The sequence below is a fragment of the Anas acuta genome, chromosome 2, assembly GCF_963932015.1.
Source record: "Anas acuta chromosome 2, bAnaAcu1.1, whole genome shotgun sequence".
In the NCBI taxonomy this organism is placed as follows: Eukaryota; Metazoa; Chordata; class Aves; order Anseriformes; family Anatidae; genus Anas; species Anas acuta.
The window spans coordinates 59,303,395-59,321,561 of NC_088980.1; the positions used below are offsets into that span (position 1 = coordinate 59,303,395).

The 18,167-nt window shown below is 35.0% G+C and overlaps 1 protein-coding gene across 20 annotated transcripts in view; it reads right to left on the reverse strand.

Annotated features, from left to right (window-relative positions):
* Nucleotides 1–18,167, reverse strand: part of SUGCT (succinyl-CoA:glutarate-CoA transferase) — a 320,240-nt gene that overhangs the window by 42,530 nt on the left and 259,543 nt on the right. For 18 of the 20 annotated variants that reach the window (XM_068674935.1, XM_068674931.1, XM_068674916.1 and 15 more), the window contains one exon: nt 7,072–7,135. The exons of the other annotated variants lie outside the window; for them this stretch is intronic. In XM_068674935.1, the coding sequence (XP_068531036.1) occupies nt 7,072–7,135 (64 nt within the window). Of the gene's footprint in view, nt 1–7,071; nt 7,136–18,167 lie in introns of those variants that run through there. 20 annotated transcript variants of the gene reach the window in all.

Here is an 18,167-nt window from a genome sequence, read left to right on the forward strand (position 1 = left end):
AAAATTGTCTAAATGTTTAAAACATATTTTTAAGTTTAATGAAACTAAACTTTTAGCTGACAGTGGATTCCTTTTCATATCCAATAATTATTAAAGATCATAAAGATATACTGACAATTTATGGGTGTTGAAGTAATTTGGCTGTTTTACAATGCACCCGAGGCATGCAGATATATCTTTAACAATCACACACTGAACTCTGTGAGCACCTGGTTGTGCTTATTACAAAGTGAGGACCTAAGAAAGTACTTTCTAAGTTACTGTTACTTATATAAAAAGAAGTGGAAAATGCATTTAAACAGAAAAAAAAAAAAATTAAACAAAGCTGAATTCTAGGACTATGACCCTTGGTGGGAAATTAATGAGTTTATTTGGATATTCAGGTAATGCTTCAACTTTTCTTTTCCCCGTGTACCAGTGAGGTGACATTTATTGTTTAGTTTACTCTCCATAAGAAACTGGTATGCTCAGTTTAAAGAAAGTCCTAGTACATCTCAGGACATATGGAGCAAAATATAAAGAAATATTCTCCAGTAGAAATATAATTACCGATCAGCACTCAGCCAAGTTCAACCACAACTGCACTTGACTTAATTACATTATGTACAGAGTAGAGAAGTGTCCTCACTTGTCCATTGAAATATTTTTATTTCATATCCCAATACCACAGAATCGGGTCCTGGAAAGAAACATGTGATGCAAGAAAAACAACTTTGGTTGCCACATACACACACAACTTAAAGAAAGACTTGAAAAACACTCAGGTCTGCCAACAGAAGAGTCCAACTGAGACACCCTTAACAGCAACCCCAAAGAGCCTGAGCAGCACAGATCACTACTTGTCCCTGTTGGTGCTGTCATGACAGCAAAGCACATAAGCACTTACTCTGAGCCTGGTGGGAAAGACTTTCATTGTTTCTTAATTTTCCTCAATAACTGAAGCCCTAAAAGTAGGTAAGAGACAGGTGGCTTTTCTTCCTTAAAAATTAACTTTAAAAGTATTGGCTGTGGCATTAAGACTACTCCAGGAGGTATAACAAATTTTAAAATATAGTGTAGAAGAATGCTCTGGACACATACAACAAAGGAGAAAAAATATGAAGAGGATTGATGTTTATGTTTTACTTTAAAAGAAACCTTACAGTTTTCAAATAGCTGTATCATACATTAAGATACACTAACCTTTTCTACATAATCCTGAAACTTGTAACATAATCCTCTTCATTCCCAATGTCTTTTTTTTTTTCCTTTTTTTTTTTTCCTTTTGCAATCTGTATGAATATATTGCCTAGATATTTATTAAGATTTTTTAAAAGTATTTTGAGGATAGCTAAGTGAGCTGTCATACATCATTTCTGCTGTATTTCTGTAATGGTCCTGAATTCCTCAAAATTGAAATCAGCTCTGTGAATGTAAAAGACATAAACAGTCAGCCCTGATGACTAAAAAAGGCGAATGAGGTAACGGTAATGCCGGTGAAGCTGTTTGTCTCCAATGTACCATAAATAGTGAAGTGAAATTAAAATTTTTCAATCAACATCAGTTATGCACATGCGTGCACATACACACACGCACACACACACATATGAAAAAGCTGCCTGATGAGAAGCAGACAGGATGAGAAGTTCAAGCAGAGGTTCTTGAAAATATAAAATAAAATAAAATAAAATAAAATAAAATAAAATAAAATAAAATAAAATAAAATAAAATAAAATAAATAAAATAAAATAAAATAAAATAAAATAAAATAAAATAAAATAAAATAAAATAAAATAAAATAAAATAAAATAAAATAAAATAAAATAAAATAAAAAAGTTGGGCTTTTTTATGCTGTTGTTGTTCCTATATGGTGGGATCTCCTAGCTGCAGGAAATGATGGCTTGTTGTACAGACCTCCTTAATTTCCTGCAATCTCTTCCCAAGCAGAATTCACATAATGCCATATATCTAAGTCCTACTGAAGCTTCCTCTACTTCACTTACATTAAATGAACAGAAAAAGATAGTATATATCATTAACAGCCATATCTGCTCCCTGTCTTGAAATGTAATGAGCAAACATATAGAAACCCCACTGTTATTAATGTTAATTAGTATTCCCTCTACATGGAGAAAATAAATATAAACACATACATAATAAATAGTAATACATATTTAAAATAATACATAGCACTCTTACAATAATTTGTTCCCTTAGAATTCAAAGTATTTTTAAGCTATTAAGATCTGAAAAATTGCAAATGATTAATAAGGTGAGATAGAGAGTGATAGATGATTTGTCCAAGGTTAAGAAAGAAATCTGTGGCATAATAAGGAAGTCCTATTAGATTTCTTGCCTCCTAGTCTTATTCCTTAAAACCATTCTTCTAAGAGATTGATAGCAATTAGTCTCCATGGAACCAGGACATCATTTAATGAATCATAAAACAGGAAAAGACTACCTCAAAAAAAAAAAAAAAAAAAAGTCTTTCCCATTCCAGTAGTATATTTGTAATGTACAGTGACAGAAGACCGGAAAAAAGGACATTTCTCCTGAGTGGGTTGATTAATTAACATAGATTACCTGAATTCAGTCCAAGAAATCTATGCCAAGGAGGAATCCTGTAGTGCTTTTCCTAACTGTGCCTGGATCAGTCCCCCAAATACATTATCTCAAGAGCACAGAAGGAAGTCATAAAGCCAGGTATGAAACTGCCCTCTCAGAACAATAAAGACATCCTTGATGAAGATCATGCGCCAAAGGACAGAAAGAGTGTTTCTCAACTGAGGAAGCTGGGATAAGGAGAACACAGAATATGAACACTATCAAAATTAAGAATAGCTATTTTGTCTGGAATAGGTGCTACAAGATTTCTACAGTTATATTATTTCCTGTTTGATGAGAGATGATTCGAAAGTGTAGGCTTATATCCAAATCCCCACTTCACTAAGGCTTAGAAGGGATCAGAAATAAGGTTTCTTTCAAAGAGTTTCCTGCTAGTTAATAATGTAAATTCTGTGAAGGTTGATTTGTTTGTGACAACTGAATGCATGTTTTTTTCTCCTTTTTTTTTCTTTGCCATAAGTCAACATTAGCTACTGCATAATGCAAAAGTTGAAAATATTATTATTTAAATTTCCTAAACCATATAAAATATATGATAATGGAGACAGTTTGGGCAAGACTGCATTGCATCCATTAGTTTTTTTGTTTGTTTGTTTGTTTGTTTTAAATCACTGTGGGTTGGTATCCATTACATTCCACATAGCTACTCAGAATAAATTATTCAGTGGCTCCCAGAAACCCACATGCTACTCTCTTTGGAAAAGTCCTTTACTCTTTGGCAAAGGACCTCAAGACTATTCCAGATGCTAAAGCTTCTTGAAATTTTGTCCCTTCACTTAACTGTATTACATCTGTGCCATTCAGTATCATCTGCAATCTGGCACTCCATAAAACATATATTCCCTATCATTTTTTGACCTCAAAAGAACTTTGTGCTCTGCATTTCTCATTTTCTTAAAAATATGTTATTTGTACAAATGAGAAATCTTCCAAATCTTTATGGAAAGGGCTAAGTCAAGAAGAGCTTTGTGAGGAGATACTGTGGTTAATTACAGAATAAGAACATAGACCAAGTTTGAAAGTACCTCAAGAGGTCTCCAGTTTAAGCTCCTGCATGAACCAAGCTCAGGTCTGAGGTCAGAACAACTTGCTCAGGGCTTTATCTAGTCATTTATTGAAAAACTCCTAGGACAACCTGCACAACCTCTCTAGGCAACCTGCTCCATCGTCTGGTTTCTTGGTGAAAAAGAGTTTCCCGATGTCCACTCTGTACTTCCATTGTCTCATCCTCCCACTGTTCACTGTTGTGAAGAGCCCAGCTCTTCTCTTTGTTAAGCTCCTTGTAGTTTGCTGTGCAGGATCAACCTTTTCCCAAGGCTGATACAGGCCTCAGCCTCTCCAGCTGAGGTACTCTAGCCCCTGACTGTGCTGGGGCCTGAACTGTCCCCTGAACTAAAGATGATCAAGATAACTTTGGAGGTGGAGAAGAATCTCATCAGTACAGTCCTGCAATCGAATGAATCAGTCCTGCAAAGACTAATGAGTGCAGTACAGTGCCAGGTCTTTGGGACTCGAGCAAGGATCTCTCACAGTATTGCACATTCTGTATAGATGATATAAGATAATTCAGTATAAGACAAAAATGCATCTGTATATGACAAGTTAGCTCTTGAATAATTTTACAACATGACTATACTGAATGGAACAAGAAACATTATCCTAATGACTTTTTCCAATTAATACTAGAAGAAAGAGATATCAAAACACAGGATCTCTATCTCTCCTATCATCAATATGCATTTTTGAAAGCAATTGAACAGAAATATACTATTTATAATGCAACTTCTCCTATTCCAGTTCCATCAGGCACAGGCACCTTAGGATGTGTTTATCAGCAAACAGTATATCAAACTGGGAATTATAAAAAAAAGGCAAGGGGGAAAGCATTGTCTTGGTGTGGAAAGAACCAAATTCAGTAACCATATAAGGAGTATTCAAAACACATTTAAGCACAGGAGGGGTGTGAATCACCAAGTCCGATGTTACAAATATACCCTGCATTAAAGTCAATGGCAAAATCCCTCAGGATTTCAAAAAACATGAGATCTACAATTGAGAATTCAAATACAGACTGGAAGCCACTCTCAAAGTGAGGATATGCCTGGAGAAGGACTAGTCCAAATCAGTATGTTAGATGATAGAGGTCAACCATGATATTCAGAGCTAAAATCTGCCAGCATACTCACGCTCAGTAAATGTATGTCACTGCACTTGCAACTTTCCTTGGCAGCTCAAGTCTGACCTCTGTCAAGGGCCTCAAGAGTGATGTCCAACTCAATTAATACATATCAAAATCTTACTTATATGGTTAAGAAATAACAGTTATTCACTTTACTTTGGGATCAGAGTCTCTCCAGTCTCTTTAAGGAGAGGTATTTTTACTCTGCTCAGCTCCAACAATCACATTAATATCTTTATTAAGCCACCCTGAGCCAGCAACTGAGAGCTTAGTAAAGCCCTTCTCTGCCTACTGTTCAAAGATAATCACACCAAAGAAACAGTTTTTACTAATTTAAACAGTCATCAACAGACCGTTTATCTGCTGGAGGCCTTCTCAAAACACTTTCTCCTCTACTCTTCAGATATATCAGTGACCAGGACAATTCCAGGATACTTCCATTACCTACCATCAACTGTAGCCAAACTCCTTATGCACTCCAGTTTTGAGACAGAATAATGCTGTGTCTTTCCATTGATATCAATAGGTTCATTCTGCTCACACTGAATGATTGCTCTTCACCCTTCCCTCCCTTGTCTCTCCCTCTCCCCTCCCTGTCCTTTCATGCCAGGAAAGGAAGGAATTCTCTTTTTCCTGCTCAAATATCCAGTAATCATTACAGCCATCTGCTTCAATACAACAAACTCTTCATAGAAGCCCATCTAAATGACAAATCATTAGAGATTAAGATGATTTATTTTAGTTTTGTACAGTGTCACTGGTTTGAGTTTTAATAAAATAAAAAATAACTAAGGATTTGGGAAGTACTATGGCTTACCTATGTGAAAACTCCCTCTCTTGCCAATACTCTCTATCGCTGCTGACAGACATTAGAACATTCCTTTCATCTCCTTCCTCTTCTTGCAGTTCAACCTATCCCCTTAAGGAGTATTTGATTTCTCTAAGATAGATTATACATTGTATGCAACATGAAAACCTTACACACTTTTTGTACCATTTGCAATGCCTTTCTGCCCACTTCTTAAAAAATAATTAAATCAACCCCCTTATTACTCTTTCCATTTTGTATAAATAAAACAGGATTACTTTTCTGTTATAAACTAAAACAAAAGGATTGGTATTTCCAGATATGTGCATCTAAATTAAAGAAGCATTTTTGAATACAGTTAAACAAATTTCCAAGCCTAGGGGGACCAAATGTGGAATGCAAACTGTGATAAAGAGCAAATATGAAGCATACACATACACACACAAAACACCCCCTTCTATTCATGCAGAAAACATGATCTAATATGGGATCAGTTTCTTTCAAATAATTCTTTCTGCATCCCAGTATGATTCCAGGATGTGCAAATTAAGATAAATTTCGTGGGTCAAATTCTTCTTACCACTATATGTGCTCAAGTCAACTGAAATTGATGACAACTGGATGCTGTGTCAGAGGGTGGAATTTGGCACAGAAAATTACAATGTAAGGAGATGATGTTATAAAAATAAAAATGACATGGTGCTCTGAATGAGGGAGGAAACAATTCTCACTGTGGCTTGGGAGAGAGAAAAGCATAGAGAAGCAGGAAAAGTTGACCAAATAGCTAGTAGATTGTCAGATAAATCTCAGTCATCAAAACAGAGTCAACTGCAATGATCTAAATGAAGATTTACATAACAGCCCTTAATGAACTTAACCCCATTCCACAGCTAACTCCAATGGAAGTAAAGCTACAGCAACTCGAAGTCCTGATCCACTCAGAGCTTAAAAGATTCATTCATTTCTTCTGTATTATTTGGAAATCCATAACAGATATTTAAGACTTCATCATTGCATAGCTTTGTGTCTGGTTTCATTAAACAAAATGCTGTGATGAAACCTTCAGTATGAACATCCCTCCTCTTCTTTCTTCCTTCTATTTTTTAAAACAGAAATGTCCCTAAAAGAAGTCTGTGCAACTTGCAAAACAGAACTAAATCAAAAACAGATTCACATATTCATGCAGATGATTTAGCAGTAATATTTCTAGCAGTGGGAGTTTGCAAATATTATCAAATCCGTGTTCATATTTTATGACAACTGACCGATGAAAACCAGAAGCTATTCTGACACATATTTTAACCCATTTTTCTGCTACCAGGATGAATATGAGCATAAATGTCTTCCTGGTTAAATTTTTGCTCATTTGAGTGAAATGTGAAGATGTGTCATGTCCTCAGCTGAGTTCCAGAACTATTCAGGATGTCATGTAGCATTTAATTTCAAGCTCCATTTAGAAAAAAGAATTAAACATCTAACCTGGAACAACTATCCTCCCAGCTGTTGGATGATTCATTTCCATCAAAAGTCCATTGTGCAGCACCTGTTAAAAGGAAATACATATATATATATGTATATGTATTCAAAATACTATAACTTAACTAGTTCCTAAACTCAAGAGGAAAAAAAAAAAAAAGTACATATATTATCTTGTTATTTCAAAGAACATCTAAAAATAAAGAGAGCTACAATTCACATAATTTGCTTAATATGTAAAATGGAAGCCCTGATGTTTGACATTACTATCTCTATATGCATCTCAATAAATGCTTTGTAGGACTTTACATGTTTAACATATCTTTAGGCTCCTGTATCCAATATCAAGCACAAGCAACTGTGCTGCAAGCGTGTCATACTTTCCACCACTGACAGACAAGCTAGCAATGTGGAATGAGAATTAAAACCATCACCCACTTTCCCTTTTACTCTGCAATATATATTAAGGGCATACAAGCATCTTACATTCTCTAGTTTTCTGTTACTCAGCAGGTTTTGAGCTCTTAATTGATCATGCTATGCAACGCTGTCCTAGTAGGACAGTATTTTGATATCTTTAAGGAAAGACATCAAAAGTTCACTGTTTCTTCTGTTCTTTAGGGAGTGTATGCCATAATTCAATCCTGTGTTTCTCTGTGTGTGATGACTGTTCACCACAATTTCCTTGCTATTAACCTCAACCAGAAAAAAAAAAAAAAAAAAAAAAAAAAAGTATGATACCAAAACCCAAAACTCTCAAACAGAGAAAAAGAAATTCATAATAGCAAATTCACTGTTCAATGGAAGTCTACATCCAAAGTCAATGAGTACACCTTTTAGTTTCCTCACCTATTACTCTGACATCCTTTTAACACTGTTAGCTTAGTCATATAATCAGAAATATTAATATTCTCTGTAATTGAAGTATCCTATACAGATAAGCCTCCCACTAACCAATTGTTTTTATATCCAATGTGACAACAAATCTGATATAAAATAAGAGTGCCTTGCCAACGATGATGGTTGTAGAAATGAAGGACAGGAAAAGACCCTTAAGTGATCACCTATCTACCTTTTCACCTTCTATTGTGAATAACATCAGCAACCTTGACTACTAATGATATGTATTGGTCTAATTATTCTTGAAAATTTCCAGTAAAGAAGATGACAAATTTCTTAATATAGCCTGTACCAGATTCTACTATTCTTGGCATTAGATGTTTTTTTCTCCTAATACAAAATCTAAATATCTTTGTTTTGTATTAAACGTCTTCATTCTTTTCTTGTCCCCAACTGGATACAGAAAAACAATCACTAGCATCTTTATAACATTCTTTAACGTACTGGAAGATTGTAATCACATCCTCCCTCTGTCTGCTCTTTCCTAGACTAAACAAAACTAATCCTTTTAACCATTCTTTCCAGGTCAGATTTTGTGAACTTTTTATCTGGGTAGAATAGCATCCTTAAGAAATTCCCATTCTTGAACAGGTGGAGTCAAAAGGTCAGGTCAGCTTTCTCTTAGCTTGTGGGGTTCATCTATTTAGATGACATTTAGAAAGGTATTTCTGATAAAAGATGCTGGTAGAAGAAAGTCTGTTCACTGGTCTAATTATTTGGCGCTGTACCAAATCATTGGTTCTATTTCTCTTTTGGAAGGTTAACACTGATTTTGGTAGACATTCAAGAGAGACATTCAGATTTTTTTTTTTTTCCAAATGACAAAACTGGAAAATGTAATTGCTTGTTTTAGTTCATATTTAGAATCTTTCCAGTTATGCCCTTAATCAAACAGCGTTGAAAGTTTAGTCTTCTTTCTCCATAACTTACATGTATAGGCTTTCTTAATGCATTTTTTGAATTATTTATGATCTGAATACAAGAAAACTAACTTAATTGAACTTGAAATCAACAGGACATTCAGGTGCACACCCAGTTTAGACTGCAAACTAAAAATTACATTATTTGGTTAAAGAACACATTCTCTAGCAACTAACTCAGGGTTCAACAAAATTCATGCCTTTCTGTTCCAGGTCCCTACAATCAAATTCTGATTTTGCAGACTTATAATACTTTTAAAAGATTTCTTTATATTAGTTTCAAATTCCACCTCCTTTTTCTTTACAGAATGAACTAAGGCAAGACTTTTTTATCTTTGAGGATCACTTCTATTCCCCTGTAAAAAGGATTAAAGATACATTCTAAAACTTCCTTTCCACTTTCATGATAAGTTGATTTTCCCTTTCAGATACATTTGATCTAAAACACTGAAATTCTGTAACTCTTGTTACTCTCATGTTTATTTTCTACAGTTATTACTGATACAGATCAATATACTCTGATCTATCTTTGTTGAAGGACTCAATACTTATAACTTAACCTCCACACAAGGAGTCTGATGCAATGAGTCTGATGCAAAGACTGATTTTTACCCTCATCATCATACCATTTCAAAGAATTGTGTATTTCTCATTTCAGCTGTTCCACTACTAGAATTCTCAAAAAGAAAGAAGAAAGACACTTTAGTGACTCCTCCTCATGTTCTCATGTGCATTCTAAAAAATTCATAGAAGCATACAAGACTAGAATGCAACGTTCACATCCTTTACCATTAAAGACAAGGGAAGTCTGAGAACAAATTAAGAGACAGAACTTGAGGTCTTCTCCATTGCCTTGTACCCCTCCTATGGTTATGATCCTTCTTATGTGGTAGAGTCCTCTATCCATTTCATATCCATACACCTTAGCTCAGCATAAGGAATTGATTAATTAAGATGATCATATAAAAGGTTATAGCCATAAGTAGAATTGTTGTTGTTGTTGTTGTTGTTATTATTTATTTTATTTTATTACTTTTTTCAATATAGCTTACTTTCCAGGCTAAAAATATTCTATTTCTATATTACCTGTTACCATTTGAGGTTGTGTGAATCAAATTAAAGTTTGGGTGGCATTTTAGTCTAAAATCACAGAATCTCTGATCTGTGGTTTTGTGATTTTAGACTGACTATAAAGGATCATTGTAAGCAGTAGATTACTGGAATCAGAAGCATGGTCTGTCCTTCATTAATAACTGTTTCATGCCATTTCATTTTATTCTAAATACAGTCATCTAGTAAATTAAAACAGCAACCTCTCTTGTCTGTCTGCTGGTTAATGAACAGAAAATTGATGTCACCATTTTTTAATCTTAGCTCAATGAAAACACTAGCAGTGTCCCACTGTTATCTGTGACACGTCCATGTAGAACTAATTTTTTCTGTTAATACATATTTATGTCTTTCAGCCTGACACTTGTAACTGCAAAGGCAAAGTCTCTCATATTTGTATGAATATATTATTTTAACATAAAACAGTAAAAGAATACTCAGCATCCTACTGATGTGAATTGAATATAGTGTTGCTTTGAATTGTGCCATCCTGGTATGTTAGTACGATTCCTACATTAACTTTTGCTAAATAACATTATTTTTATTTTTTTTTTCTGAAATTGTGTTTTCTTGCAGACTGAATTTGTAAAATGATATACCTATTATATATATGATGATGCAGAATATATGTAAATTCCTATCATTAGTTGCTGCAATTCTATTTGGAAATTATTTACTGTATATGCAGACAGTATTATATTTGCTCATGTTATAACAGGAAAATATTGTTTAGTGATGGATAATAATAACAGAAGTCATGTTTTAATTTTGTTTAGCTGGCACATGTTATTGCATGACTTATTCAAACTACAGCAAATAGAACAATTAATATGATTGTCTCCTAACCTCAGAAAATAAAAGAATTTAATTTAAAATTATTTCAATATTATTTTCCTAATATTATACACAAGGAAGTCCACATAGAATCTTTTAAGCACAGATATTAATATTTTACTTGTGTAAAGTAAACCAAAGGTTTAATTTAATATATTTCATCATGTATATTCTCAGTTATTTCATCATTTCCTCTAAGCTTGTCATGAGAACAAGTATAGAGAATACTTATATCAGCTGTTATGAAGCTCAGATTAATTCAGACATAATAACATTAATGATTAATTTTGCTCTTTTCCCTAATGCTGTTATTAACTGTAAGTTCAGAAGTGGTAAAACATTTTATAACAGAGAAATTCCCTTAGCCGTCTGCTTTCACAAGGATTAAATATAAACTCTACTTATTTCTCTATTCACACCTTCTTCAGAACTAATCATTCAACTGACACTACTTTTCTGCATTAATATTTATATTACCATTGGACACGTTCAGTTCAATAATTTTATTTTGATTGCAGTATTTGAGTCTCTTTTGATTCTCATTCTAGTTAAAGTTCTGCAGGAGGATCTGGATAGGCTGCACCGATGGGCTGAGGTCAACTGCATGAAGTTCAATAAGGCCAAGTGCCGGGTCCTGCACCTGGGGCACAATACCCCAAGCAGAGCTACAGGCTGGGAGATGAGTGGTTGGAGAGCTGCCAGGCAGAGAAGGACCTGGGAGTGATGGTGGACAGTCGGCTGAATATGAGCCAGCAGTGTGCTCAGGTGGCCAAGAAGGCCAACAACATCCTGGCTTGTATCAGAAACAGTGTGGCCAGCAGGGCTAGGGAGGTGATCGTCCCCCTGTACTCGGCTCTGGTGAGGCCGCACCTCGAGTACTGTGTTCAGTTTTGGGCCCCTCGCTACAAGAAGGACATCGAGGTGCTTGAGTGTGTCCAGAGAAGGGCGACGAAGCTGGTGAGGGGCCTGGAGAACAAGTCCTACGAGGAGCGGCTGAGGGAGCTGGGCTTGTTCAGCCTGGAGAAGAGGAGGCTCAGGGGTGACCTTATTGCTCTTTACAGATACCTTAAAGGAGGCTGTAGTGAGGTGGGGGTTGGCTTGTTCTCCCACGTGCCTGGTGACAGGACGAGGGGGAATGGGCTTAAGTTGCGCCAGGGGAGTTTTAGGTTAGATGTTAGGAAGAACTCCTTTACTGAAAGGGTTATTAGACACTGGAACAGGCTGCCCAGGGAAGTGGTGGAGTCACCATCCCTGGAAGTCTTTAAAAGACGTTTAGATGTAGAGCTTAGGGATATGGTTTAGTGGGGACGGTTAGCATTAGGTCAGAGGTTGGACTCGGTGATCTTGAGGTCTCTTCCAACCTAGAAATTCTGTGATTCTGTGTGATTCTGTGAAAAGCAGAAAATTAGAATAAAAGAAACTTTAAATATATATAATTATGATATAAAAATAAAATATGTCTGAAAAAATTAAACTTCATGCAAGACTTGTAAGGCTGAAAATCTAGATTCAAATAGGGGCTTTATCTTTGACCACTTGAGAGTTAAACTCATTTTCCACAGGTTCACATATCACAAAAAGTGGTACAGGATCCTTTTTCAGCTTTCACAGATCCTTCAAGCAAAAAAAGTGAAACCCTCATTTTTCTAGGACTTCTTTCTTCTTTAAAATAGTAAGACATACAGACACTAACACAGTGGTTTTCTTTGTGACTTACTTGTGAGTATTGATTTATCTAAAGGACAGCTATGTAAATTATCACCATGCAGGATATGTCTTCAGGAGAATTTAAAGAAATCTGGTACTTCTTGATGTTAATCAGCTTAATCAACAGCAGTTAATCAACAGCTTAACTGCTAAACAAGCAAACTGTACATACAAAAAGGGTTGGGTGGCTTTTATTTCAACAGAAAGATTCTATTAGTGAAGTAACAAAAGCTGTGAAACAAATTAATAATGAATGTATTATTAACAAGCATTCATGTTCCTCTCAACCCTCAAAAACAAATGTCTCTGTTACATGCAGGTAAAATATTTTATTATATTACTCATGTTGCAGCACAAAGGCAGGTAGGAGAGAAACAGAAATAGTTAGTCTTTTCTCACATGGATAATGGGGTGTTTGACCACCTACTTAATATTTGGCAAATTCTGCAATTCTGCAAGGTTCATATCATATGAGTTATTTTCAGCTGTAATGTAACTGATTATGCATGTAACCAGTCACCTGTGAGAATTTCTGAACTACCAGCAAGGTTTCAAACTCATTCTAGTTACTACCTAAGAAACAATTAACTTCCATATTCCAAAAAAAAAAAGGATTTAAAAAGTTCTAGTTAATGTACATGTAGGGCCATGAGTTCTTGCGTTCTGCATATGCATTTGCACAGATACTACTTTTTCACAGTTTTTACAGTTTAATCTAGAGTTCAGTGGAAAGGATTTCCAGGGACACAAAGGAAATGATGTAAACTTTATATATATATATATATATATATTTGAAGCCACAAGATAGCTGGCTGTTGGTAAATGTAATTACAACTCATGCCTCCAAACCACACAAAAATAATAAGACTGTTTTTCCTGTACATGTTGAACATAGTGCCACAGCCATAATCACCCCCTAAAGAAGTAAGAGCACATGTTGTGAACAGAATCTTATATTGGAATTGTATCCTGCATCTTAAAAACATCTCCTCCCAAAAAATAAAGATTTTAACTCATATGAAATTTGAAAAGGGAATTAAATATGTCTGTATCTGATGTCTAGCTTAACTTGGTGGTGTATTATTTGAATGAGGTTAAGAAGTAGAATGTTTTGCATATCACCATATCATGTTCTCCGCAACCCCTTTTTTTTCAGTGCAATAGTTCCAGTATTTTCAAGACCTGTTGCAACTGAAAATTATATTTCTAATAATTTTATTCTTCTGTTCTGAAACACAGCTTCTACCTTCTAATATATAGTTTACATGTTCTATTGTATTAGCAAAACACACCTCTCTCTTTATCTGCATCTACCTCACATGTTTGAAGCATCTCACCATTTTATAAAGGAACAGTACCTAGGTTATACAAAACTAAAGTTATTAATAATTTTTTTTGAATGAGCGAGATCTGCTTGTTTGTTTGTTTCTGGTTTCTTTTTAATTTTTCTCTTTACTCCTGATCCTCTTATTCTGACACACTAAATTCTGTTAATATATCATAGTCCCTTATGTCACTAGCACCATATCTGTGATACTAAATGAATACAACAAAAAACCATACTTCACTGGAATGCCCTTCCTATCTATATTTGCTTTCTGCTAGGCCACTGTCTTATTGATTACTTGCTCTGGGGAATTTTTTTCCTTTTTTCGTGGGTATGAGGTGATGTTTTTGACAGTCTTTCTTATGCCGCAGCTTCACAACTTTTTATGCACATGCCATGGGCAAGAGTCCATTTTATTGACATCCCTAGAGATTGGTTGCTGATTCCTGAAGCATATATCTTTGGTTCAAAGAAATCCTGACCCACATAACCACATATTTAAACACTTCTCTGATACCTTGATTGCTGTGTCTCTTTCTTGGTCTATTACAAAATACTACAACTGGATTCTGTAGCAATTCTCAGGATTTAATTTTCTTACTTCTTATTTAGTTTCTTTTGGTTGGTTGGTTTTCTCCAGTTTAATGGTGTTTCTATAAACTTATTTCTAGCTATTGAAACTTCAATACTGAACTTCAGTTTTACAATGAGCATGACAAAAAAAAAAAAAAAAAAGCCTGCTAAGTCCTGAATTTCTTACCTGCCTTCTTGTGTGTCACTTAAGTCAAGAATTGCCACTCAGTTTGCATGCACTAGAACTAAATGTTCCAAAATGGCTATCATTCACAGTGATGAGAAATTACTTCCCTTATGCTTTATCCCACTGTGACATTTGACCAGCTGAAGGTAGTTGAAGTCACCCATTATTACTGCATCATTAAGCTTAGCTGATTCTTTGATCTCCTTCAACATTTTGGACTCAATATCCGTTTCCTGATCAGAAGGCTCAACCGTATACTGCTCCCCCAGCTCTATGACCTAATCTGTCCTTCCTGTTCAGTTTATAGCCAGGTATTACACTCTCCTATTGATTTTTGTCATTCCAACATTCTTCTGTAATGGCTACTATGTCAAGATCCTCTTTCTTTGCCAAGAATTTCATGTCACCTATTTTTTTCCTTTACACATCTCACATTGGTATACAGATATGTATAGGTTTTGCATGCATTTGGGAAGCAGGGAGTTGGCCACATAATTTTTTTATTTAACTCTAAGGTTTGACACTATATTAGCTTTCCAGAATTTCTCAGTTGTTCCTCCTTCACTTTTATTGTACATTTCATTCTTGTTCCGTACACTTTTTGTGTGACTGACATCATTAACAGATGTCTTTAAACAGTCTGAACCCTCATTTGTCAGCTTTTCCTCAACTCCTGTATGAGGAACTACACTCATTAATTTCCTACACCAGCAATCTATTTTTACTACAGTTCAAGACAACCTGTTCCACAGAGGTTATTCCTCTTCTGTGTAAGCATCCTGATGGAAATCCTACTTCTCATCCTTCAGCTGCAATGCTGAAAATCTTCTTAAACTATGGAACCTACACATTAGCCTAAAAGCATTTCAGAAATGAAAAAAAAAAAAAATAAGACTTTTTACCAAGTTTCCAGGCACTATTTTAGTAGTTTCTTTTTCCGGCACTGAATACGTCCACTACAGTGAACTCCTCTCAGGCATCTTATGAAAGTCTGTTCATCAAGTTCTGGCCTCACCATCTTCCTATCTGAGACTCTACTCAGCAAATTGTTTTAGTTGCCAATCTGAACCAGACAATTAATGTTTTTAGCAATTAGTTTCCCACATCATCTTTCAAATTCAGTACCTGAATTCAGTACATATGAGTGATATTTAGATGACATGTTAGTGTTTTACTTCCATTGAAACTTATTGCTGCAAAATTAAAATAAAAACAATAATAAAAAAAAAATCCTTGCTGCTAAATCAGCCATAACATAATGCAAAAAAGAGACATTAAACAATCCAAAAAATATTAAACAATGAAAACCATTTGTGACAAAGCAGAAATGTCTTTCCCATTGCCTAATCATCAAACACATACTCATTCTTGAGAAAAAGTACTAAATTTAATTTATACCTTACAGTCTAGGTAAATGTAAGACAGCTGCTAAATACGTCTATATAAATCTCAAATGTTTTCATCAGACATACTGGAAAATAATGAGAGTAAAAGAAGATACTTTACTGACCTATTCAAGCAAAGAATAAGGTTTTTAACTATTGTGGAGAAGCAAGTATTTCAGGGGGGTTTATTAGCATATGAGACAATTAATGTTTATAATGAATAGCTGAGAGACTAATAGAACAAGGTTTTGTAACTTAGGACGAAATATACAAAAATGCAAGAGCACAGGTCTGTAAGTAACTGCATAAATTTTCTGTTTTACAAGTTTACAGACAAAATCCTAATTTCATGGGGTTTCCTGGGTGCTCAAAAATCTGTACCTTTCTCTGGTACAGCTCCCTGACGACCTCTTGCGCCATCAGTCTGGAAGTGTGGCAGAGGATAAAATCTGCCCTTCCTGGTTAAAAAAAAAATGTATATATATATATATATATATAAGAAACAGTACATATACTCTTCAGATTCATTTTTTTCCCCTGAGAAATTAAATGTGATTGTAAAACCACACTTCTGGTGGGTTTGAATGTGTAAATCCTAAATTCACAGAAAAGCTTAAGCAAAGATGGTTGGCTGTACTGCTGTTTGGATATGAGACCTGGCTCATCCTGAGAGCAAGATGTGCTGTGGTTGCATTCAAAGCACTGGCTCTGGGATCAAAGAGCCTGTCTCCAGCTGTGGCATACTTTTAATGTATAACACTGATAACTCCAGACTGATCACCTGGAAAGCGCTATAAAAACAGATTGATTTTACTTCTGCCACAGACTGAATACTGTTTGTGCTTCTTTCAGTCAGAATTACCAGTAAGTCAATGCTGGCATTAGTGTTACAAATCATTGTTTTTCCAATTTTTTTCTGACATTAGGTTATTTCAAATACTATACTCAACTTTTAAATATTATGTTTATAGTTTCTCCGCTCAAAAAGCATGTTAAAACCTAATTACAAATTGTTTAAATGTGAGTGAATGAAAAAACAATGAAGAAAAGTATCTCGAATCATTCATGAATATATTATATTTTTATATATTTATATATTATTATATTTTGGTGTCAAGAATGTCATGTGAAAAGCTTTCATTTTATTTCATTATGATTCAGCTTCCATATTAAACAACAACAGATGTTTTCCTTTGTGGAAACTGACTTGTAAATGCAAATGACTGCAAGTGTATTCCTAAAGTAGTAATAAGCAATGAATGCTGGGCCTTCAAGCCCTACATACATGTACCAAGTGGGAGACTGGTGTGGAAGAAATACTAAGAGCCTTTCCACTGCCATTGTTTTCATACTAATCCCGTAAATATTTTGTATGTTCATTACATTGGGGGATCATATCCAGACTTGCCTACAGAGCTGGTAATGATGAAGAGAAAATTCTGATGGTTTCTGTGGGTCTTTGTAAAAGTGAAGTTTAACAGAAGTACCTTTTGCTATGTGGTATAGGAATAAGTTGCAACTTCGGAATTAAAAATGTACTGAGGTGTTTCTCCAACATATAGGAGAAGTTTTATTTAACAATAGTGAATTGAAAGAACACTTCTCATAGTTCCATTATAGAAATCATATCAGTTTTCTCAGATACATATGCATATTATGGCAAGAATACATTTATAGAAAGAAAAAACATCTCAGCAGCCAGGAAGCTCACAAATTTATTGCTGGGGTAATAATAAGCAAAGGAGCCATTAACAACTGTGCTGTACGATCATGCTAATATATCACTTGGTTTCTGACGGTCCTTAGGGACCTCACCTGTTTCTCCCAGTACAAAGTACATAATCAGTATAGGTTTTCCAATCTTGCACGCCACACTGAGTTCCCAAGAGCCTCCTTTTAAGTACTCCATCCATCTTTCACCTGCCATGTAAGTGTTGCAGTTTATTTATACATCATTCATTGTTTTGTTAGAGCTGGTCTGTCAGCTCAGAGTACTTAACCCTTCCCAGGACCACAAAACTTGCTCATCCACAGAGGAATGCCACTTAACATTGGCACCTGCTTAGTGTTGTAAAGTACATCCAGATTGGAGCATCTCCCTGTAGACACTCAGCATGCTGCAGTCAGATATGCATTACACTTCTGTCATAAGCAGT